This window comes from Camelus bactrianus, chromosome 35 (genome assembly GCF_048773025.1).
Source record: "Camelus bactrianus isolate YW-2024 breed Bactrian camel chromosome 35, ASM4877302v1, whole genome shotgun sequence".
Classification (NCBI taxonomy): domain Eukaryota; kingdom Metazoa; phylum Chordata; class Mammalia; order Artiodactyla; family Camelidae; genus Camelus; species Camelus bactrianus.
Genome location: NC_133573.1, coordinates 28,692,973 through 28,707,508, shown reverse-complemented (window position 1 = coordinate 28,707,508; position 14,536 = coordinate 28,692,973). Strand labels below are relative to the sequence as shown.

The 14,536-nt window shown below is 53.1% G+C and overlaps 1 protein-coding gene across 10 annotated transcripts; it reads right to left on the bottom strand.

The window, feature by feature from the left end:
• Positions 1-26: 26 nt before the first annotated feature.
• ASB13 (ankyrin repeat and SOCS box containing 13) lies at positions 27-13,758 on the bottom strand. Of its 10 annotated transcripts, none has more exons than XM_074358009.1 (7): positions 13,326-13,461; positions 10,948-11,112; positions 9,438-9,625; positions 8,174-8,408; positions 5,945-6,079; positions 3,058-3,261; positions 27-1,881 (listed from the first exon to the last, which is right to left on the bottom strand). In XM_074358009.1, the coding sequence occupies exons 2-7, from the start codon at positions 10,973-10,975 to the stop codon at positions 1,754-1,756; spliced, it is 918 nt and encodes a 305-aa protein (XP_074214110.1). In that variant the 5' UTR covers positions 10,976-11,112; positions 13,326-13,461; the 3' UTR covers positions 27-1,753. The 10 variants fall into 10 exon arrangements, with proteins under 10 accessions (XP_074214110.1, XP_074214112.1, XP_074214104.1 ...); XM_074358011.1 differs by lacking the exon at positions 13,326-13,461 and adding an exon at positions 11,694-11,713; XM_074358003.1 differs by lacking the exon at positions 10,948-11,112 and having other exon boundaries at positions 2,945-3,261; positions 13,326-13,659.
• Positions 13,759-14,536: the final 778 nt, after the last annotated feature.

Sequence of the window (14,536 nt, the reverse complement as noted above, 5' to 3'; positions counted from 1 at the left end):
AGAAAAGAACCACGTGAACACAAGGATGGACTTCCTTCAACAGCTTTTATTGAGCAGCAAGTGTGGGGACCGGATTCTGCACTGAGTGTCGCACATGGGGAAATGTCAGCTGCTCTCACGGCTAGAGGCAAGTTTCTGTTACAAATGGAAGGGCAGAACCCCATGCTTTCCCCGCCATTGTTATTAGCACATGCAGATACGGGGATGTACCCAGAACATGTTTCTGCCCCTGCAGCCAAACAGGAGGGGCTCTTATCTCAGCATCCAACCGAGCACCACCGTGACAACAGCTGGGACAGCGGAGCTGGAAAACCCCCACAGCCACCAGCACAGAACTTTCCACCAGATCAGGGCCCCACCCAAGGAGCTCTGCCAAGAGACACCTCTGGTCATGAGCACGACTGGCACCACCCAGGCCCATCCAGGCTCCTGCTCCCTATGCCCTCTGGGGGCATCTGGTGAGTTCACGTTTCTGGGGACGCCGGCTTCAGGCATGACCCACAATAGTGTCCACAAGTACCTCGTCCATTTCCCCCGACACCAAATACAGCTGAATTGTTTATACAAAGTCCTCTAGTCTAACTCCCTGGTTTCTGTTTTCTTCTTTTTCAAACTACGATACAGCACCTTCAGCAGATGATGCCGTCTGAACATACTGCGTAACGTTTACCTCATGGCTTGTAATGGAGAATTACAGATTGTGAAACATTTTCTTGCCCTGCCTTGATGATGAGTCTGATTCCTACCCAGTTCAAAGCACAGACACGATGCCTTAAGCATAACAGATGCTCCTCGAGTGGCTGCAAAAATGCATAACTCCGTGGTTGACAGTACCCACTGGGGCCGGCAACCTCTTCTGCCAATTTCAGAGCTTCCAGGAATGTGCAAAATTTAGAGCAGGGAAAGAAATCATTAGACAACTGTCAAAACAGATAAAAAATAATCTCTAAAGAGTCTCCTAACAGGGCTTCATACTGGAAATCCTGACCCCAGGAAGACGTGCCAAGATGCCTTCACGTTACCTGCTGCTTTAAAGACTCATTAACCAAACCTAAGTGTGAGAGCCCACATGGCCCCTAAACGTGTATACCCCCTACATAAAACTGAAGAAGAACTTCCCAAGAAACACTGTGCTTGTTGTGGGGAATAAAAAGCCTGAGTCTCCCCTATAAGCTCCCTGAGTGATGGGTTTACTTGGGCACAGGTGGACCTTGGAAAGGGCCAACCGCAGCTCCAGAAAACAGCATCCAAGTGGCTGGCTGTCCCCAATGCTGCATCCAGGGCATGTGGTCAGGACCCACCCAACCCAGACCACCCCATGCAGCACGGCCTCCTCCCTCTGCACACTCTGGACCGCCTGGTGCTGAAGGAATCAGATGGTGCCTCCCAGGCGAGTGGAATCAGCAGCAGCGCCCTGGACCCCCAGCCCCACCCTGGGCTCCAGGGAGAGTCTTTCCTGAGAGTCCCTCTGCGGAAGGTCTGTGGAGAGGGACAAGTGCACGGCCGGGAGGACACTGGAGTCAGACTGAAGTCCAGGAGGGCTGGCCAGGGTCCGCCCAGTGCCTCGGAGACATTTTCCCTGAAGTCTGCAGAGAAGACGACGCGGGGCAGCCAGATGGGACTCGGGGCACGGTGTTCACGGCGATGACACAGCTTCAGGCAAACCAGACAGAGAGCCCTGCGGCCCGACACTGGGCTCAGGAAGGCCAGCAGCCAGGTGTCACCAGCCTGCCCTGCCTCCCGCGCCTGCAGCTCAATTGTAGGAAAGGTAATCGATGAGCCGGGGAGGGATGTCCAACTTGGCGATTTTCTCCAGCCCTCTGACGCCAGTGGCCCTCCTCAAGCTCACCCTGCAGAGCTGGGACAGGGTCAGAGGTGTCTCTGGAAGAAGGGGAAAAGACGCACATGAGGTCAGCTTAAGGAAGCACTATAGTATCCTTCAACTTAATGAGCAACAAGATGGCACTAAAAACACCCGCCTTGTCCTGGAAAAGGGCTGAACTCCGCGCATCTTCTCTGGTAGTCTACCAGGAAGGACGGGCAGGGACGGAACATAGAAGGTCAGGAAATGGAATTCAGATGCAGGCCACTGAGATTTCACTCTGTGGGCTTTTGGCTTTTGGGGGTTTTTTTTGTTGTTGTTATTTTTTCCCCATAATATTATAACTCATGCAGATTTGTAAGCAAAGCAGTAATCGACAGCTACTAGTCTTGTCTGGAAAACTTCCAGACAAATAAGGACAGGGCAAGGATTGGGGCACCAGGAGCTGGCTCTCCACTCCTGCTGTTTCAGGACACAAGCTGGGTTCTGCTCCCCAGCACCACAGGCCACAAAGGACCCACTGGGATGGAGCCACATGGGCAGTCCACAAATGCGCATCCTGGTGGCAGAGGGTCAGGATGGCAGGACTGGGGCCTGAAGTGGAGCTCAAGAGGGATGCAAACCAGGACCAAAGAAGGAAGGTGCCTGGGGGTCCCTGGTAACTGGGGCACCGAACTGTGTATGAACAGAGCCTGGCTGCGTGAGGTTGCTCTTTAGAATCATCTGTGATGAACATATAAATGAACCAAGGAGAGTATTCTCAATGCAGGACACGTTATGAAAGAAAAAGCTCTTTGGAAGAAAAATAAGAATTATTAGTGACATTCATTTTCCCATGTTACTTGCTCGCCCCAATTATTTGGCTGCAGGAAACGGAACATTTTCTAGATGTTTCACCGACAGATACCGATGGTATCTGCCTCTAAAATCATAATAGATTTTGGTTTGGTAAGGCTGGCAAGATTTTGAATAAATAGGCTTTTTTTTTTCCCCAATAGATGGGTGTTTGAAGCCTCTTGTGGCTGTCATTCTATGTGAACTCATTTAAAAACGTGCCCCCAGAGAAGAGGTCTTGTCTCGGCCAGATCATGCGTACTGCTTCCTGAAAAGCGGGGGCTGCACCTGTATCACCAGCCTCCCGGGGGCCGGCCCGCGTACAGGGACCATTTCCTCATGGCTGAGCGGCCAGCGCGGAGCTTCCCGCGAGGCCCCACAGCGCGCGGCCTCACGCGCACCCGGACACGCACTCTCGTAGTGCTCGAAGCACTCGGCGGGGGCGCTGCTGCTCCGCGTGTAGTCGGACGGCTTCCGCCCCCGGTTGTCCCGCGCGTAGATGTTGCCCCCGAACTGGATGAGCATCTCGATGAGGTCCACGTTCTTCACCTTGGCCGCGTGGTGCAGCGCCGTCTCGTGCAGCTTCGCTGCGTTCACATTGGCGCCTGCGGGTCCAGAGGAGGCTGACGTCAGCGAGGGGCGGGGCTGGCGGGGAGGAGGCGGGGACTGTGGGAGGGGTGTCCATAGGTGAGTTGACGTCACCAAGGGGGCGGGGTGGGGAGGAGGCGGGGACGGCCCTGTGGCATCGTGCGTGCTCAGCGTGCACGAGGTCCTGGGTTGAATCCCCAGCACATCCTTTAAAAAAAAACATACTAGTCAACATCACCAAGGCGCACCGGACACCAAAACAGCCCTGCCTGGGAAACAAGACCAAGACTCTGCTGCAGCCTTTTTCAAAACCTTCCAGCAGTTTGGCAGATACAAACTACTGTGTACAGAATAAATAAACAAGGTCCTACTCTACAGCACAGGGAGCTAGATTCAATACCTTGTAGCAACTGGTAATGAAAAAGAATTCATATATGTGTGTGTATGTGAATCACTTTGCTGTACACCAGAAACGAATAATATAACACGATAAATCAACGATACTTCAATTTGAAAAATTTTTTTTTTTAATTTTTAAATCTTCAAAATCCAGAAGCAGTGATTCCTTTTTTTCCCGCTTAGGATAAGAGAGACAAGGACAGGGAGCAGTAAAGAATAAATATAACTGGGAACAGAACCAAAAAGAAGAAAAACAAGACAAAAACTTTCCCGGTGAGCTAAGAGTCTGCTCTGATGTCCTGTGCAGTCTGAGGCTCCGGACTCTCAGGCTGAGCTACTCAGGCTCTCCTGCCTGGCCTACACACACACACACACACATACACACCATGGAAACACCCCACACATGCACACACACACCACGGACACACACATCACATGCACATACATCATAAGCGGAGGACAGAGGCTCTAAAAATGTGTGTTGCATGAATGAATGAATATTCCTTAAGTATGAGAAATCTTGTACAAAAGGGAGGCTCAGTGGGAAAACAGGGAACGTTCCCCCAAATTCCTTGGAGTTTAGATCCAGATGAGGCATCCTGTGAACTCAGCTCCGCCCCACCTTGTGCTCAGGATGACAGGAGACGTTCACAAAGAGGCAAACAGTAGCTGAACACGGCCATTTTTAAATGCATTAAAAAAAAGATTTTGATAAAAATATGATTCAGGTAAAACACCATCCTTAGGGCACAGCTATCATAATTCTATACAATGGAATCTCCTCGAATTTTTTTTTTTAAGAAAATACCAACTGGTGTCCTCTGCAGAAGCTGGAAGCAGCAGCCCAGAGGGACACAGAGCCACGTGAGTGCATCTTGAAAACACAGGGCTGAGCGATCAGACAGGAAGCAGAGTCCCATCCGTAACACCAGTCACCTCAATGAAAACTTCATGCCTCAACCGATACTTTGTATTTTACAAAACACACAGAGGCACATTAGAATGGTGGGATTGGGGGGGGGGGACAGAAGAAGGAAGGGAAGGAGGAGCCAGGGAGAAAGTGGCCTTGCAGGGACTGACGATGACACCACCTGGAACTCGGGACAGAGAGAGCCTGAGCCTATAGCGCCTGATGCCATCCGGGCCCTAAAAGTTCTCAGCTCAGAGAAAAGGGGTCTATGCTTGCTAGGGATCAAAAACCTGATTTCAAAGCAAAGTAGGATTAGAGTGGACTCAGTAGAATCTTAGGGAACAAAGACCAGGCTCCGGGGGCGAGGGAGTGCTGTCACGCGCCTGCCAAGAACTCAGCACGATGCCAGGGCAGCAGGAGGGTGCCGAGCATGGAGAGCTGGGATTTGCCTGCTGGAATAATAGCAGACACACATCTGAGCAGCACTGTGCTGGGAAGGGAGGGGGGAAGCTCCTTCTGAACGCTCCCAGCACAGCTAAAGATGTACTGCTGGGGTGCGGATTAAAAAGTACCCCTCCAGGAATAAGTGGACTTTCACCTGCCTGACCCCCACTCCTCTGCACAAGTAATCCACAGCTCGGTGACTTAGCCTGGCGGCCTACGGAAGACCCACAGCCTCTGTATCCATCCCCAGGGGCACTCCATGGCTCCCCCACAGCTCCCCTCCTCAAGCAGGGCGGGGACCCTCTCCAAAATCACACGCAAAGGCACCTGCATGCAGACTTTTCTAGAGACGTGGCCCGTGGTTTTCATCAGATGTTCCAAGGGACCTGTGACCTACCCAACAAAAAGTTATGAATCACTGCCTTGGAAAGGAAACATATGCTGACCTCTTCTCTCTACTTTTCTGTATCTTTGAGATTTTTCCAGAGTTCAAAAATAGTTTTAAACAAAAAAGAGAAGAAGAATGCATGTGGTCTAGGAAGGGTGTCAAAAGAGGCCACCTGAGATTAGAATCAGGGACGACAGATGTCTGCAGCTGACAGCTGGTGGAAGACGCTGGCCACCAGGAAGAATCACTCTCCTTTGGTGAACACCTACTAGGCACCAGGGGCTGCAGAAATGTTACCACGAATCCTCCCAACAGCCCTAAAAGATTGGTTTTATTTTTCCGGTTTTATAAATAGAGAAACGGGCAGGTGGGAGAGCCAGTGGCCCACCTGGGCCGTCTGACGCCCCCTCCCAGCTCTCTGCCGGCTCACGGTGCAGGCGAACTCACCGCGCCTGCGCTGAGCAGAGCCTGCGTAAACACTGACGCACCTGCCCTGAGCAGCCGCAGGCATGAACACAACACACCTGCAGTGAGCAGAGTAGGTATAAATTCGACGCACCTGCATTGAGCAGCACTTTGACGCAGTCCAGATGCTCCCGGGCACAGGCAACGTGCAGTGGGGTCCCGAAGTGGCAGTCGTGAGCTTCCAGGTTGGCCCCAAGGTCAATAAGAAGCCTCACGCACTCGGAACTTCCTTCAAAGAAACGGAGACGGATGAAAGGCATCGTAATGACACACGGCTGGAATAACGAGCCTGGCAGAGACGCGGCTGGAACAAGTGAGCCCCAGCCTGGCTGCAGGGGGGGGGGGGGGCCGGGACTACATCCCCACCACAGGCAGTCCACGCCCCACATGGCCCTCGGGAGCGGCGGGTCCGGGTCCTATCTGGCCGTGGGAGAAACAGAGAGAGGTCACAGCTGGCACTCTTGATGGGAGAACACGAAGTTGGGGGCACCAGCTGTTGGACGCAGAGAAGACGCCTCACTGCCCCCTTGGAGGGGGGAAAAGGGGCTCCCCACTACCGGCTGCCTGCTAAGCTGTGTCAGGAACGTCCAGGCCGCCTGGGTGAACTTCCCTACACTCCCCCACCAAGCGGGTTCCCCACGCCTCCCAGCAGATACCTTCCCGGCCTCTTTGCAGGCATCTTTAACCCCCATCTGGGGGTCTGGGTTTCATTCTGTCCCAGACCCCATCCTCTCTCCTCCCTTGACCATACTTTGTTGTTGGCTCCTGAGCCTCTCCCCAGACCCCAGACCCCAGACCCCAGACCTAGCCCCACCTCCACAGCCATCCGTTGGACATCCCCACCACTACCAGGTCCTCCCGTCCCCTCCCCAGCCGGTCTCCCCGCTCACCCTGAGTCGGTCTTGACCCTGTGCTCTCCTCTCAGCCCGTCCAATCCCACTGATTCTCCCCGCAAAGCTCTCCAAGTGAACCTACCCCACTTAAGCTGCAAGAGCTCCACCCTTGGGTCCCCAGGATGGCCCCCACCTCATCTCCTCATTTCTGGGATACCCACCACCACCATCTCCTGAAGGAAGCAGAATGTGCCACCCAAAATACGCCACTTTGGTCTAAGGATTACTTTGAGCTGAAGATAGTTAAAGACGCAGCTAGAAGACAAATTCTCTGCTCCCCCTCACTTGCCCAAAAGCAGTATGTAAATGTGTAAAGCTGTCCCCTCCCCTCTCTCCCAGGAAGCTAATCGCCAGGGACAACTTGACCCCGGCCGGCTGAGAGCCAGCACCAGAGGCGTCCACGCAGCAGTCCTCACTGACCAGCCCTGCCTCCTGGCAGTTTCCCGGCAGGTTTGCCTTCCCATAACTTGCCACCCTCGAGCTCAAAGTCCTTCTCCTTTGTCTCGTCACTGCTCTTTATTAAGATGCTTCATAAACCCCAATTCTAACCACCCTTTGCCCGAGCTCCCCTGGGTGTCTGTCTGTGCAAGGCAAACCCTAGCAAACTTCGGCTTCTCTTGTTAATTGCTCCCTTGTCAGTCTCACGGGCAGGGCCCTGGCCAGCGAACATAACCTTCCCTCTCCTACACTGTACACAGATGGCCATGAAGCCACCCTTTAAAAATGTTGTTTTCCTATTGTTCAGCAAGTACTCAAAAACCTTCAAGGCTGCCTGTGGGGACCTCAGTGCCTGCCGGTGACAAAGATGGCCTAGCTGTGGGAATCAGCGTGGGGGCAGCAGAAAACAGTGGCCCTGGTGGGGCGGTGGAGGAGCCCACACCCCAACGAAACACGGCGAAGACAAACACCACACTGGCCGAAGCACAGGACGTGATGTGCAAACCTTGCTCAAAACAGCAGGGGTCAGACTCCTCAGTCTATCATTTAAAACACTTCCCACCAGCTCCCAACCTAAACTTCCAGTTCCACCCGTTGCAGCCCCTCTTCCGGGCGCTTCTGATCTCCCACCATCTGAGCTCCGTCCCTGCTCGGAGGGCAGCTGAAAGCCCGCCAGCTCCCCATCCTCTGAGGACACCTGCCCAGGCAATGCTCCGGGCCTCACCTCCCAGCGACATGTGGGGCCCGCAGGGCAGAGGGACAGCCGCCACCAAGCGAGCGGCTGCAGAGGGAACAGCTCCAGGCTGAGCCTCTGAAAGGCGCTGACTCGGCTGGACGCAGAGTCCTCCCTTAGAAACAAAGCGCCCAGTCCCGGGTGAGGACCGCTTCGCCAGGAGGAAGAGTGAGGGAGTCCATGGCTCAGCCCGGAGCCCCCTTCACCAGCAGGGCCTCCCTTTGCCCTCCCGTCCACACTGCTCCGCAGTACGGCTCACCGCTCATGCAGGCCTCATGCAGCGGGGATGCCGTGTACAGGGGCGGGTTGACCTTGGCCCCGTGGGAGAGCAGGAGCTTCACACACTCGACGCTGCCCGAGGCACAGGCGTCACAGAGCGGGGTGCTGCCATCAATGTTGCGGGCATCCACCTGGCAGGAGGGAAGAAACCAGTGCCGGGGGCGGAGGGGAAGATGCAGGCTACTCTCTTGCTCGTCCTGATGGATGCTCTGCATCTTTGCAAAGACACCAGGTAGTTTTTCTAAGTATTTGGTTTTCTACTAAGAGCTGAGGTGCCGTGCCAGGCAAAGGCATTAGAGAGAGAAGTAGGGGGGTGCCTGCTGGCCTCCTGAGCACAGTGGGCAGGCGGCTTGGGGCTTTCTTCTCTCTTGGGGAGGATCCACTCAGCCTTGCTCCAGCCGCCACCCCAAACAGCTAGTAAGCACAGGCAGGGCATGAAAACAGCCTCGGCTGGAAAGAGTGCCTGAAACTGTTTAACATGCCTCTTCCTGCTGGAAAATTACAGGGCAGGAAAACGGCAACTCCCCACAGTGGCAGCATCTGCTCAGAATTTGTCCAAATTCAGCTGTTATTTGGGTTCACACTGAAGCGTGTGCCACTTCCTCTGGAACCACCTTCAGAGCCAAGTTCTGCAAAGGCCCAGCAGCACAAAGTTTCCCTTCCTCCTCACCCCCACCTCTGTCCAGCGGTGGGCGAGCGGGGCCGGCTCCAACCAGCTCACCCAGCCCAGCCAGCCGTTAAACGCGCAGCAGTTCCACCAGCCGGATGCCGCAGTGGGGTGAGTATTCACGCCAGGCAGAGCCGCCCATCAGCATCTTGGTTTGGTTCCTTCTTACCTTTCCTGCCAGAGCTGCTCGGCCAGCACCCCACTTAGTCATCCTGCTTTCTGAGCGCAGATGCCCCTGCAGCCAAGGCCCACCAGCCCTGCCCACGTGCAGACCACAGCACCCCACCACTGTGCTAAACTGCCTTCCCTCCAGCCACCAGTGACCTCCCAGCAGCCAGGTCCACGACCATCCTCACCGGCCCTCAGTGTGCGGCTGACACAGCGACCCGCCCTCCCTCCTCCCTCAGCCGCCACGACCCCCACTCTGCCAGCCTCTTTCCTCCCCATCTCGGCTGCCTCCGGTGGTTCCCTTTCTTTCCATGAGTTTGCATCACATGGAACACTATTCCTAAGCCTCTTTTCCTCTCGAGCTGGTCTCGTCCACCCCCCCAGGGGCCCATGCTGCAGGGCGGCTCACCTGAGCCCCGGCAGCCAGCAGCAGCTGCACACACTGGGCCTGGCCCCGCAGGCTGGCCATGTGCAGGGGCGTGATGGAGTCCACGGTGACCTGGTTGACACAGGCCCCGTTCTCGATCAGCTGCTGCAGCTGCTGGGTCTCCCCTCGCTGGGCCGCCTCATGCACGGGGGTGCGCTCCACCCAGAAACCTGGAAAGGAAAACACCGAGTGCTGGGACCACGCCACTTCTGGCCAGGTCCAGTGAACGTACGCACAACCCCGGGGACCTTTTACAAAACCCAAGACACTGTACGTGTGATCATGTAGTTGGTCCAAACAGCCCTACTCGAAATCCTCGAGCGACCCCCACTGCCGGGGGGTGGGGTCCAAATAGAGGTAGCTTTGCTTCTTCCTTCCTAATCAGGATGCCTTCTCTGAGTGTCTAACAAGTTCCCAGACGATGCTGACACAGCTGGTCTCGGGACTGCACATGGAGAACCCCAGCTGCAGACACTTCTCCCCCGGAATAAAGCCCCTTTCTCTCCCCACCTCTGGCCTCTCCCTCTCACCCACCACCCAACCTTACCCTAGGTAATGTCTACTTGTACCTCTCCTGATTGCCCTTGCCCCTCCTCAGCCCCCATCCACGCTGGGTTAGCCCCTCCTGGGTGCCCCCCACCGCCTGCCCCAGTTCCCACCAGTCCTTACTGTGCTGTGGTCCCCACCTGTCTGCCTGCCGCACAGCAGAAACAGACAAGATAGTGGTCCCTGATACGGGTTCTCAGTGCCACCCCCCCCCCACAGACGAGTGGTCCAAGTTAATCACAGAATTCCCATTTCCCGTAGAACATCTGACCCAACTCCAGTGAAGGAGACCTAAGGGAGAGCCTCCTGAGACGGTTCACAGATTCAACACGCCCCTGGCTCCCAAGAAGGTACCGGCGAAGACTGTCTCCCTCCTTCCCCGGTATATGGCCTAGAGGTAAGCTGGGAACTTCTGCAGCCATCGGGCTACCTGCCTGAAGACGGAACCAGAACCCCGGAGATGGCCAAGCCCAGGAGATGGGACCACCAGGTGAATCACTGATCACATGGGGCCTGGAGCCCGCTGACAGCCCAGCTTCCCATGCTGCGAGCTTGGCGTTTCTTCGCCGTCTAAGCCAGGTGCAGAGAAGTGCATGCAAACACACAGGGTGTGAACTCCCCGCTGGCAAAAAGTCACAGGGTGTCTCCTCAGCACCCATCAGAGCACCTGGGACAGAGTGGAGTCTTTTAGACACTCTAAAAATGTCACAGGGTAGGAGCTTGGGATTAACACACTCACACTACTATATATAGAATAGATAAACAACAAGGACCTACTGTACAGCACAGGGAACTATATTCAGTATCTTGTAATAACCTATAATGGACAACAATCTGAAAAAGAATGTGTGTGTATATATATATTCTTTTGATAGTAACAGAGTGAAAACAGGGGGAAGGGAGCAAAACCCCACAAGGACGAGACCAGTGCCTAAGAATAACACACCTGCTGCACAGAATGCATCTGCTGCCATGGGAACCGGAGACACAGTATATGCAGCGAGCCCGGCACAAGCGGGTGTTTAATAAGTGCTTTATCGTGATCACCCTTGTTTAGCAGTGCAGTCCGAAGTAAAGCCCAGCCTGCGGGGAATGACCGGTCACTTTGATTCTAAGGGAAAACAGAAATCTGTATTTTGATATGAGGAAACCCTCACTCAGGAGATTGGGGCTGAGTACTTGGTTGCTTTTTAAGAGGTTTTTCAGCAAAAGGTTTTTCATATGAATGCCGTGAATATTGTTTGTCGGTAAACTAGTGGTTTTAAGATGTGTTACGGAGACAAGAAGTCAAAACTTGATTAAGAGAGGAAAAGAGAAAGTGAAAAAGAGTAAGTGAAAGCAAAAGAGAACAGTGGAAAGAGGTTACCAAGAAGTGGAAAACAGCCTGGACCCCTTTTAACATATAAAACAAGCAAAAACTAAACAAACAAAAAGAAACACCTGGGTTAAAACCTTGGCCTGATGGCTTTATAAGCTATGCAGACTCAGTTTCACCTCTGAGTTACCAATAATGATGACTGTCCCGTGTCTGCCACAGGGCGTATGGCCCGTGCCCGGCACACAACCTAGCAGCTCCGTGGCTCTCGTTGCGGTCCCAGGAGCTGCCTCTCCTTTTCCCGCTCCATCTCACCTTCTCAACACCCCAGAAGCCAATGAACTGTTTAAGGATAACTGAAGAACTTAACAGCCCACCTTGCTTGGAGCCCAGATCCCTAAGGCACCTTTTCATCTTCTGCCAGCCTCTTCCTTCCAAGTGAGAAGCTCTTGAGCACACAGGCTGAATTCGGAGATCATCTTTTTCAGCTCTGCAAATAACACTTAACCTTGGGTCGATGATGATGTGTATTACATTTGCTAATAAACACTAGATTCAGCTTAGGATGTGACTCTCCCTACATTCTTACTTATAAGGGCATATCCTAAGACTGCAGCCTTTACCTCTGTGAGGTATCATATGAAAAACAAACCTACCTGGTCTGGTTAGGGTACACCACATATACAGAATTTGAGATCAGAATATTACATTAGGTTAAACTTCCTATGACGGGAACTTCTGCTGGGAGAGCAGGGTTGTTTTGGATTGAACACACTGAGCTGATTCATTAGTGTTGAGAATAAAAATGTCAGCAGGACATGTCTTCAGAGAAATAAATGAAATAAAACAATGACAAAGTCAAAAGTGGCCAGGAACCCCAGAAGCCGTGCATCAGTTAGTCCAGAATGTATTTTCTTCTCAAGATACATTCCCTGAACTACATACATTCCCACAAACAACATGTTCAGAAGCGATGCTGGCTGCTGAATGTTGTACATGAACAAAAATATTAAAATGAGCTTAAATAGGTTTTCCTGGTGAGCTGTTCATTGCTTATTTAATTGAACCAACCAAGCACAGATCCCACTGGCAGGGTCAAAGCCCTGAGTCTGCCTGGGGCGGAATGCCAAGTAAAAACAGACGCTTATTAAATGCCTTTGATCATGTCCGAAGTGGCTGTTTTGCAAAACCAATTAAAATTGCTTTGCTTTGCTAGAACTGCAATTCCCCTTAAGCTAAATGTACCCTTAAGACTTCTCACTTTTATTCGGCTCCTTTTTTTTTCAATCAGCGTAAAAATACTTCAGTTTTTTTTTTTTTTCTTTCCAGGTTTTCAAAGTGCTTTCACTGCTCATTTCATTTGCTCTAAAACTGCTTCCTAGGCAGGAAAGTTTGCTCCCCCAAAAAATGGCCCTTTGCCCTCCAGTCCATTTTATTCTTGGGTTGGCCAAGTGGTAGAGACGGTTCAGTGAAGATCCAAGGTGCATGGTTCGCACAGTGCGACCAGGGCACATCCCCCTCCTGGATCGGATTCCTGGGTGTCTGTAGGATGCTAATGACCCCGCGCCTGACCTTCTCACAGGGCGCCTGGAAGACGGTCCAGCTCCCACCCCGGGCTTGGGCCAGGGATCCCGCCAAGGCATTTCCTAAGTTGTCCTCGGAACCTGGCAACGACTGCGCACCCCCCTCCCCCGCACGCAACCACACCCGGGTGCGCCGCGCTCCGGTGGGTCTGCAGTTCTGAAGTCCTCCCAAGGATGAGCAGCCCTGCAATGCGCCGATCCCGGCCACGGGTTGTGGGGACGAGCAAGGCGCGGGACGCAGAAGCCGAGTCTGAGATGCATGGGATCCCGGGACCGACCTGCTGAGTTAAGGACTTGGCCCTCCGTCACCGCGTCACCGCTCGGGGCGAATGTCCCTAGGTCCACCCTTCTGTCCCAGGAGCCAGCCCATTGGCGCTCGCTCCTCGGCCGGCCCGCGCTCCCCGCAGCCTGCGGTCCCGCACCTACCTACGTCGCCCAGGAAGCAGCCGTCCGCCCCGCGGGGCTCCATGCGGCCCGCCGGCTTCCGCGCGCCCCAGCTCCGCGGCCCGGCCACTCGCGCCCCGGGACCTGCGCCGGGACCTGGGCCGGGACCCCGCTGCCGGCTGGGCGGGGCCAATCGGCGCCGGGAGTTGTAGTTTCCGGCCCGGCCACCGCAGCTGCCCGGGCTTCGGGCCAGCGCCACGCCGCGGTCACCTGCGTCCAACTCCGTGGTCGCTGCCACAGGCTTTTCTGGGCACATGTGTGATCGTGCGCAAGATACTTGTTCTTGTGCAAACCGTGATGTGTCCACGTGCAAAGCATGCCCCTGTGTGCAAAATGTGTCCACGTGCACATTGTGTCTGTGTGCAGAGCGTGTCTGTGTCCGTTTGCAAAACATGTTCACGTGTCTAGGTGTCCATATGCAACGCGTTCAGCTGCCACAACTCACTACCTTCCTTGGCACTGATCGAGCTTAGCAACTCTCCAGTCTTCTCATGCTTTCCTTTTAAGGACAGACTTCCTACTGGCCCCGGCATACTCCCTGTTTCTTTCAGCTTTCGAGAGAAATCGTAAAGTCCAGATTGTTCACATTCGTTTAAAAGAAAAAAAAACTAACTTTTGAAGTCTCATGACAGAAGGGAAGAACATGTTTACAAATGATTCCACATTTCCTCTATCCATTCATCCATCAGTGGACACTTGGGTTGATTTTATGTCTTGGCTACTGTAAATAATGCTGCAGTGAACATAGAAGGTACATATTATTGAGTTAGTGTTTTCATTTCCTTCAGATAAATACCTAGCAGTGGAATTGCTGGATCATATGGTAGTTCTATTTTTAATTTTTTGCGGAACCTCCATATTGTTTTCCAGAGAGGCTGCACCAATTTATATTCCTACCAACAGTACACAAGTGTTCCTGTTTCTTCACAGCCTCACCAATATTTGTTATTTCTTATCTTTTTGATAATAGCTACTCTTAACAGATATAAGGTGATAACTCACTGTGGTTTTCATTTGCATTTCCCTGATGACTAGTGATGTTGAGCATCATTTCATGTACCTATTGGCCATCTGTTTGTCTTCTTTGGAAAAATGTTTATTCTTTACCCATTTTTAAATGTTTTAAAATTGGATTGTTGGTTTGCTTGCTATTGAGTTGTATGTATTCTTTATTTTGGATATTAGCCCCTTAT

What these genes read in the sequence shown, in the direction of transcription:
- ASB13 (XM_074358002.1), bottom strand. Translation starts at nt 13,599, where the DNA reads ATGTGCCCAGAAAAGCCTGTGGCAGCGACCACGGAGTTGGACGCAGGT. An exon ending in TGCTGGCTGCCGGGGCTCAG is followed by an intron (nt 8,409 to 9,437) that starts GTGAGCCGCCCT and finishes GTCTTTGCAAAG; the next exon opens with ATGCAGAGCATCCATCAGGA. An exon ending in CTACGAGAGTGCGTGTCCGG is followed by an intron (nt 1,882 to 3,057) that starts GTGCGCGTGAGG and finishes CCCTTCTTCCAG; the next exon opens with AGACACCTCTGACCCTGTCC.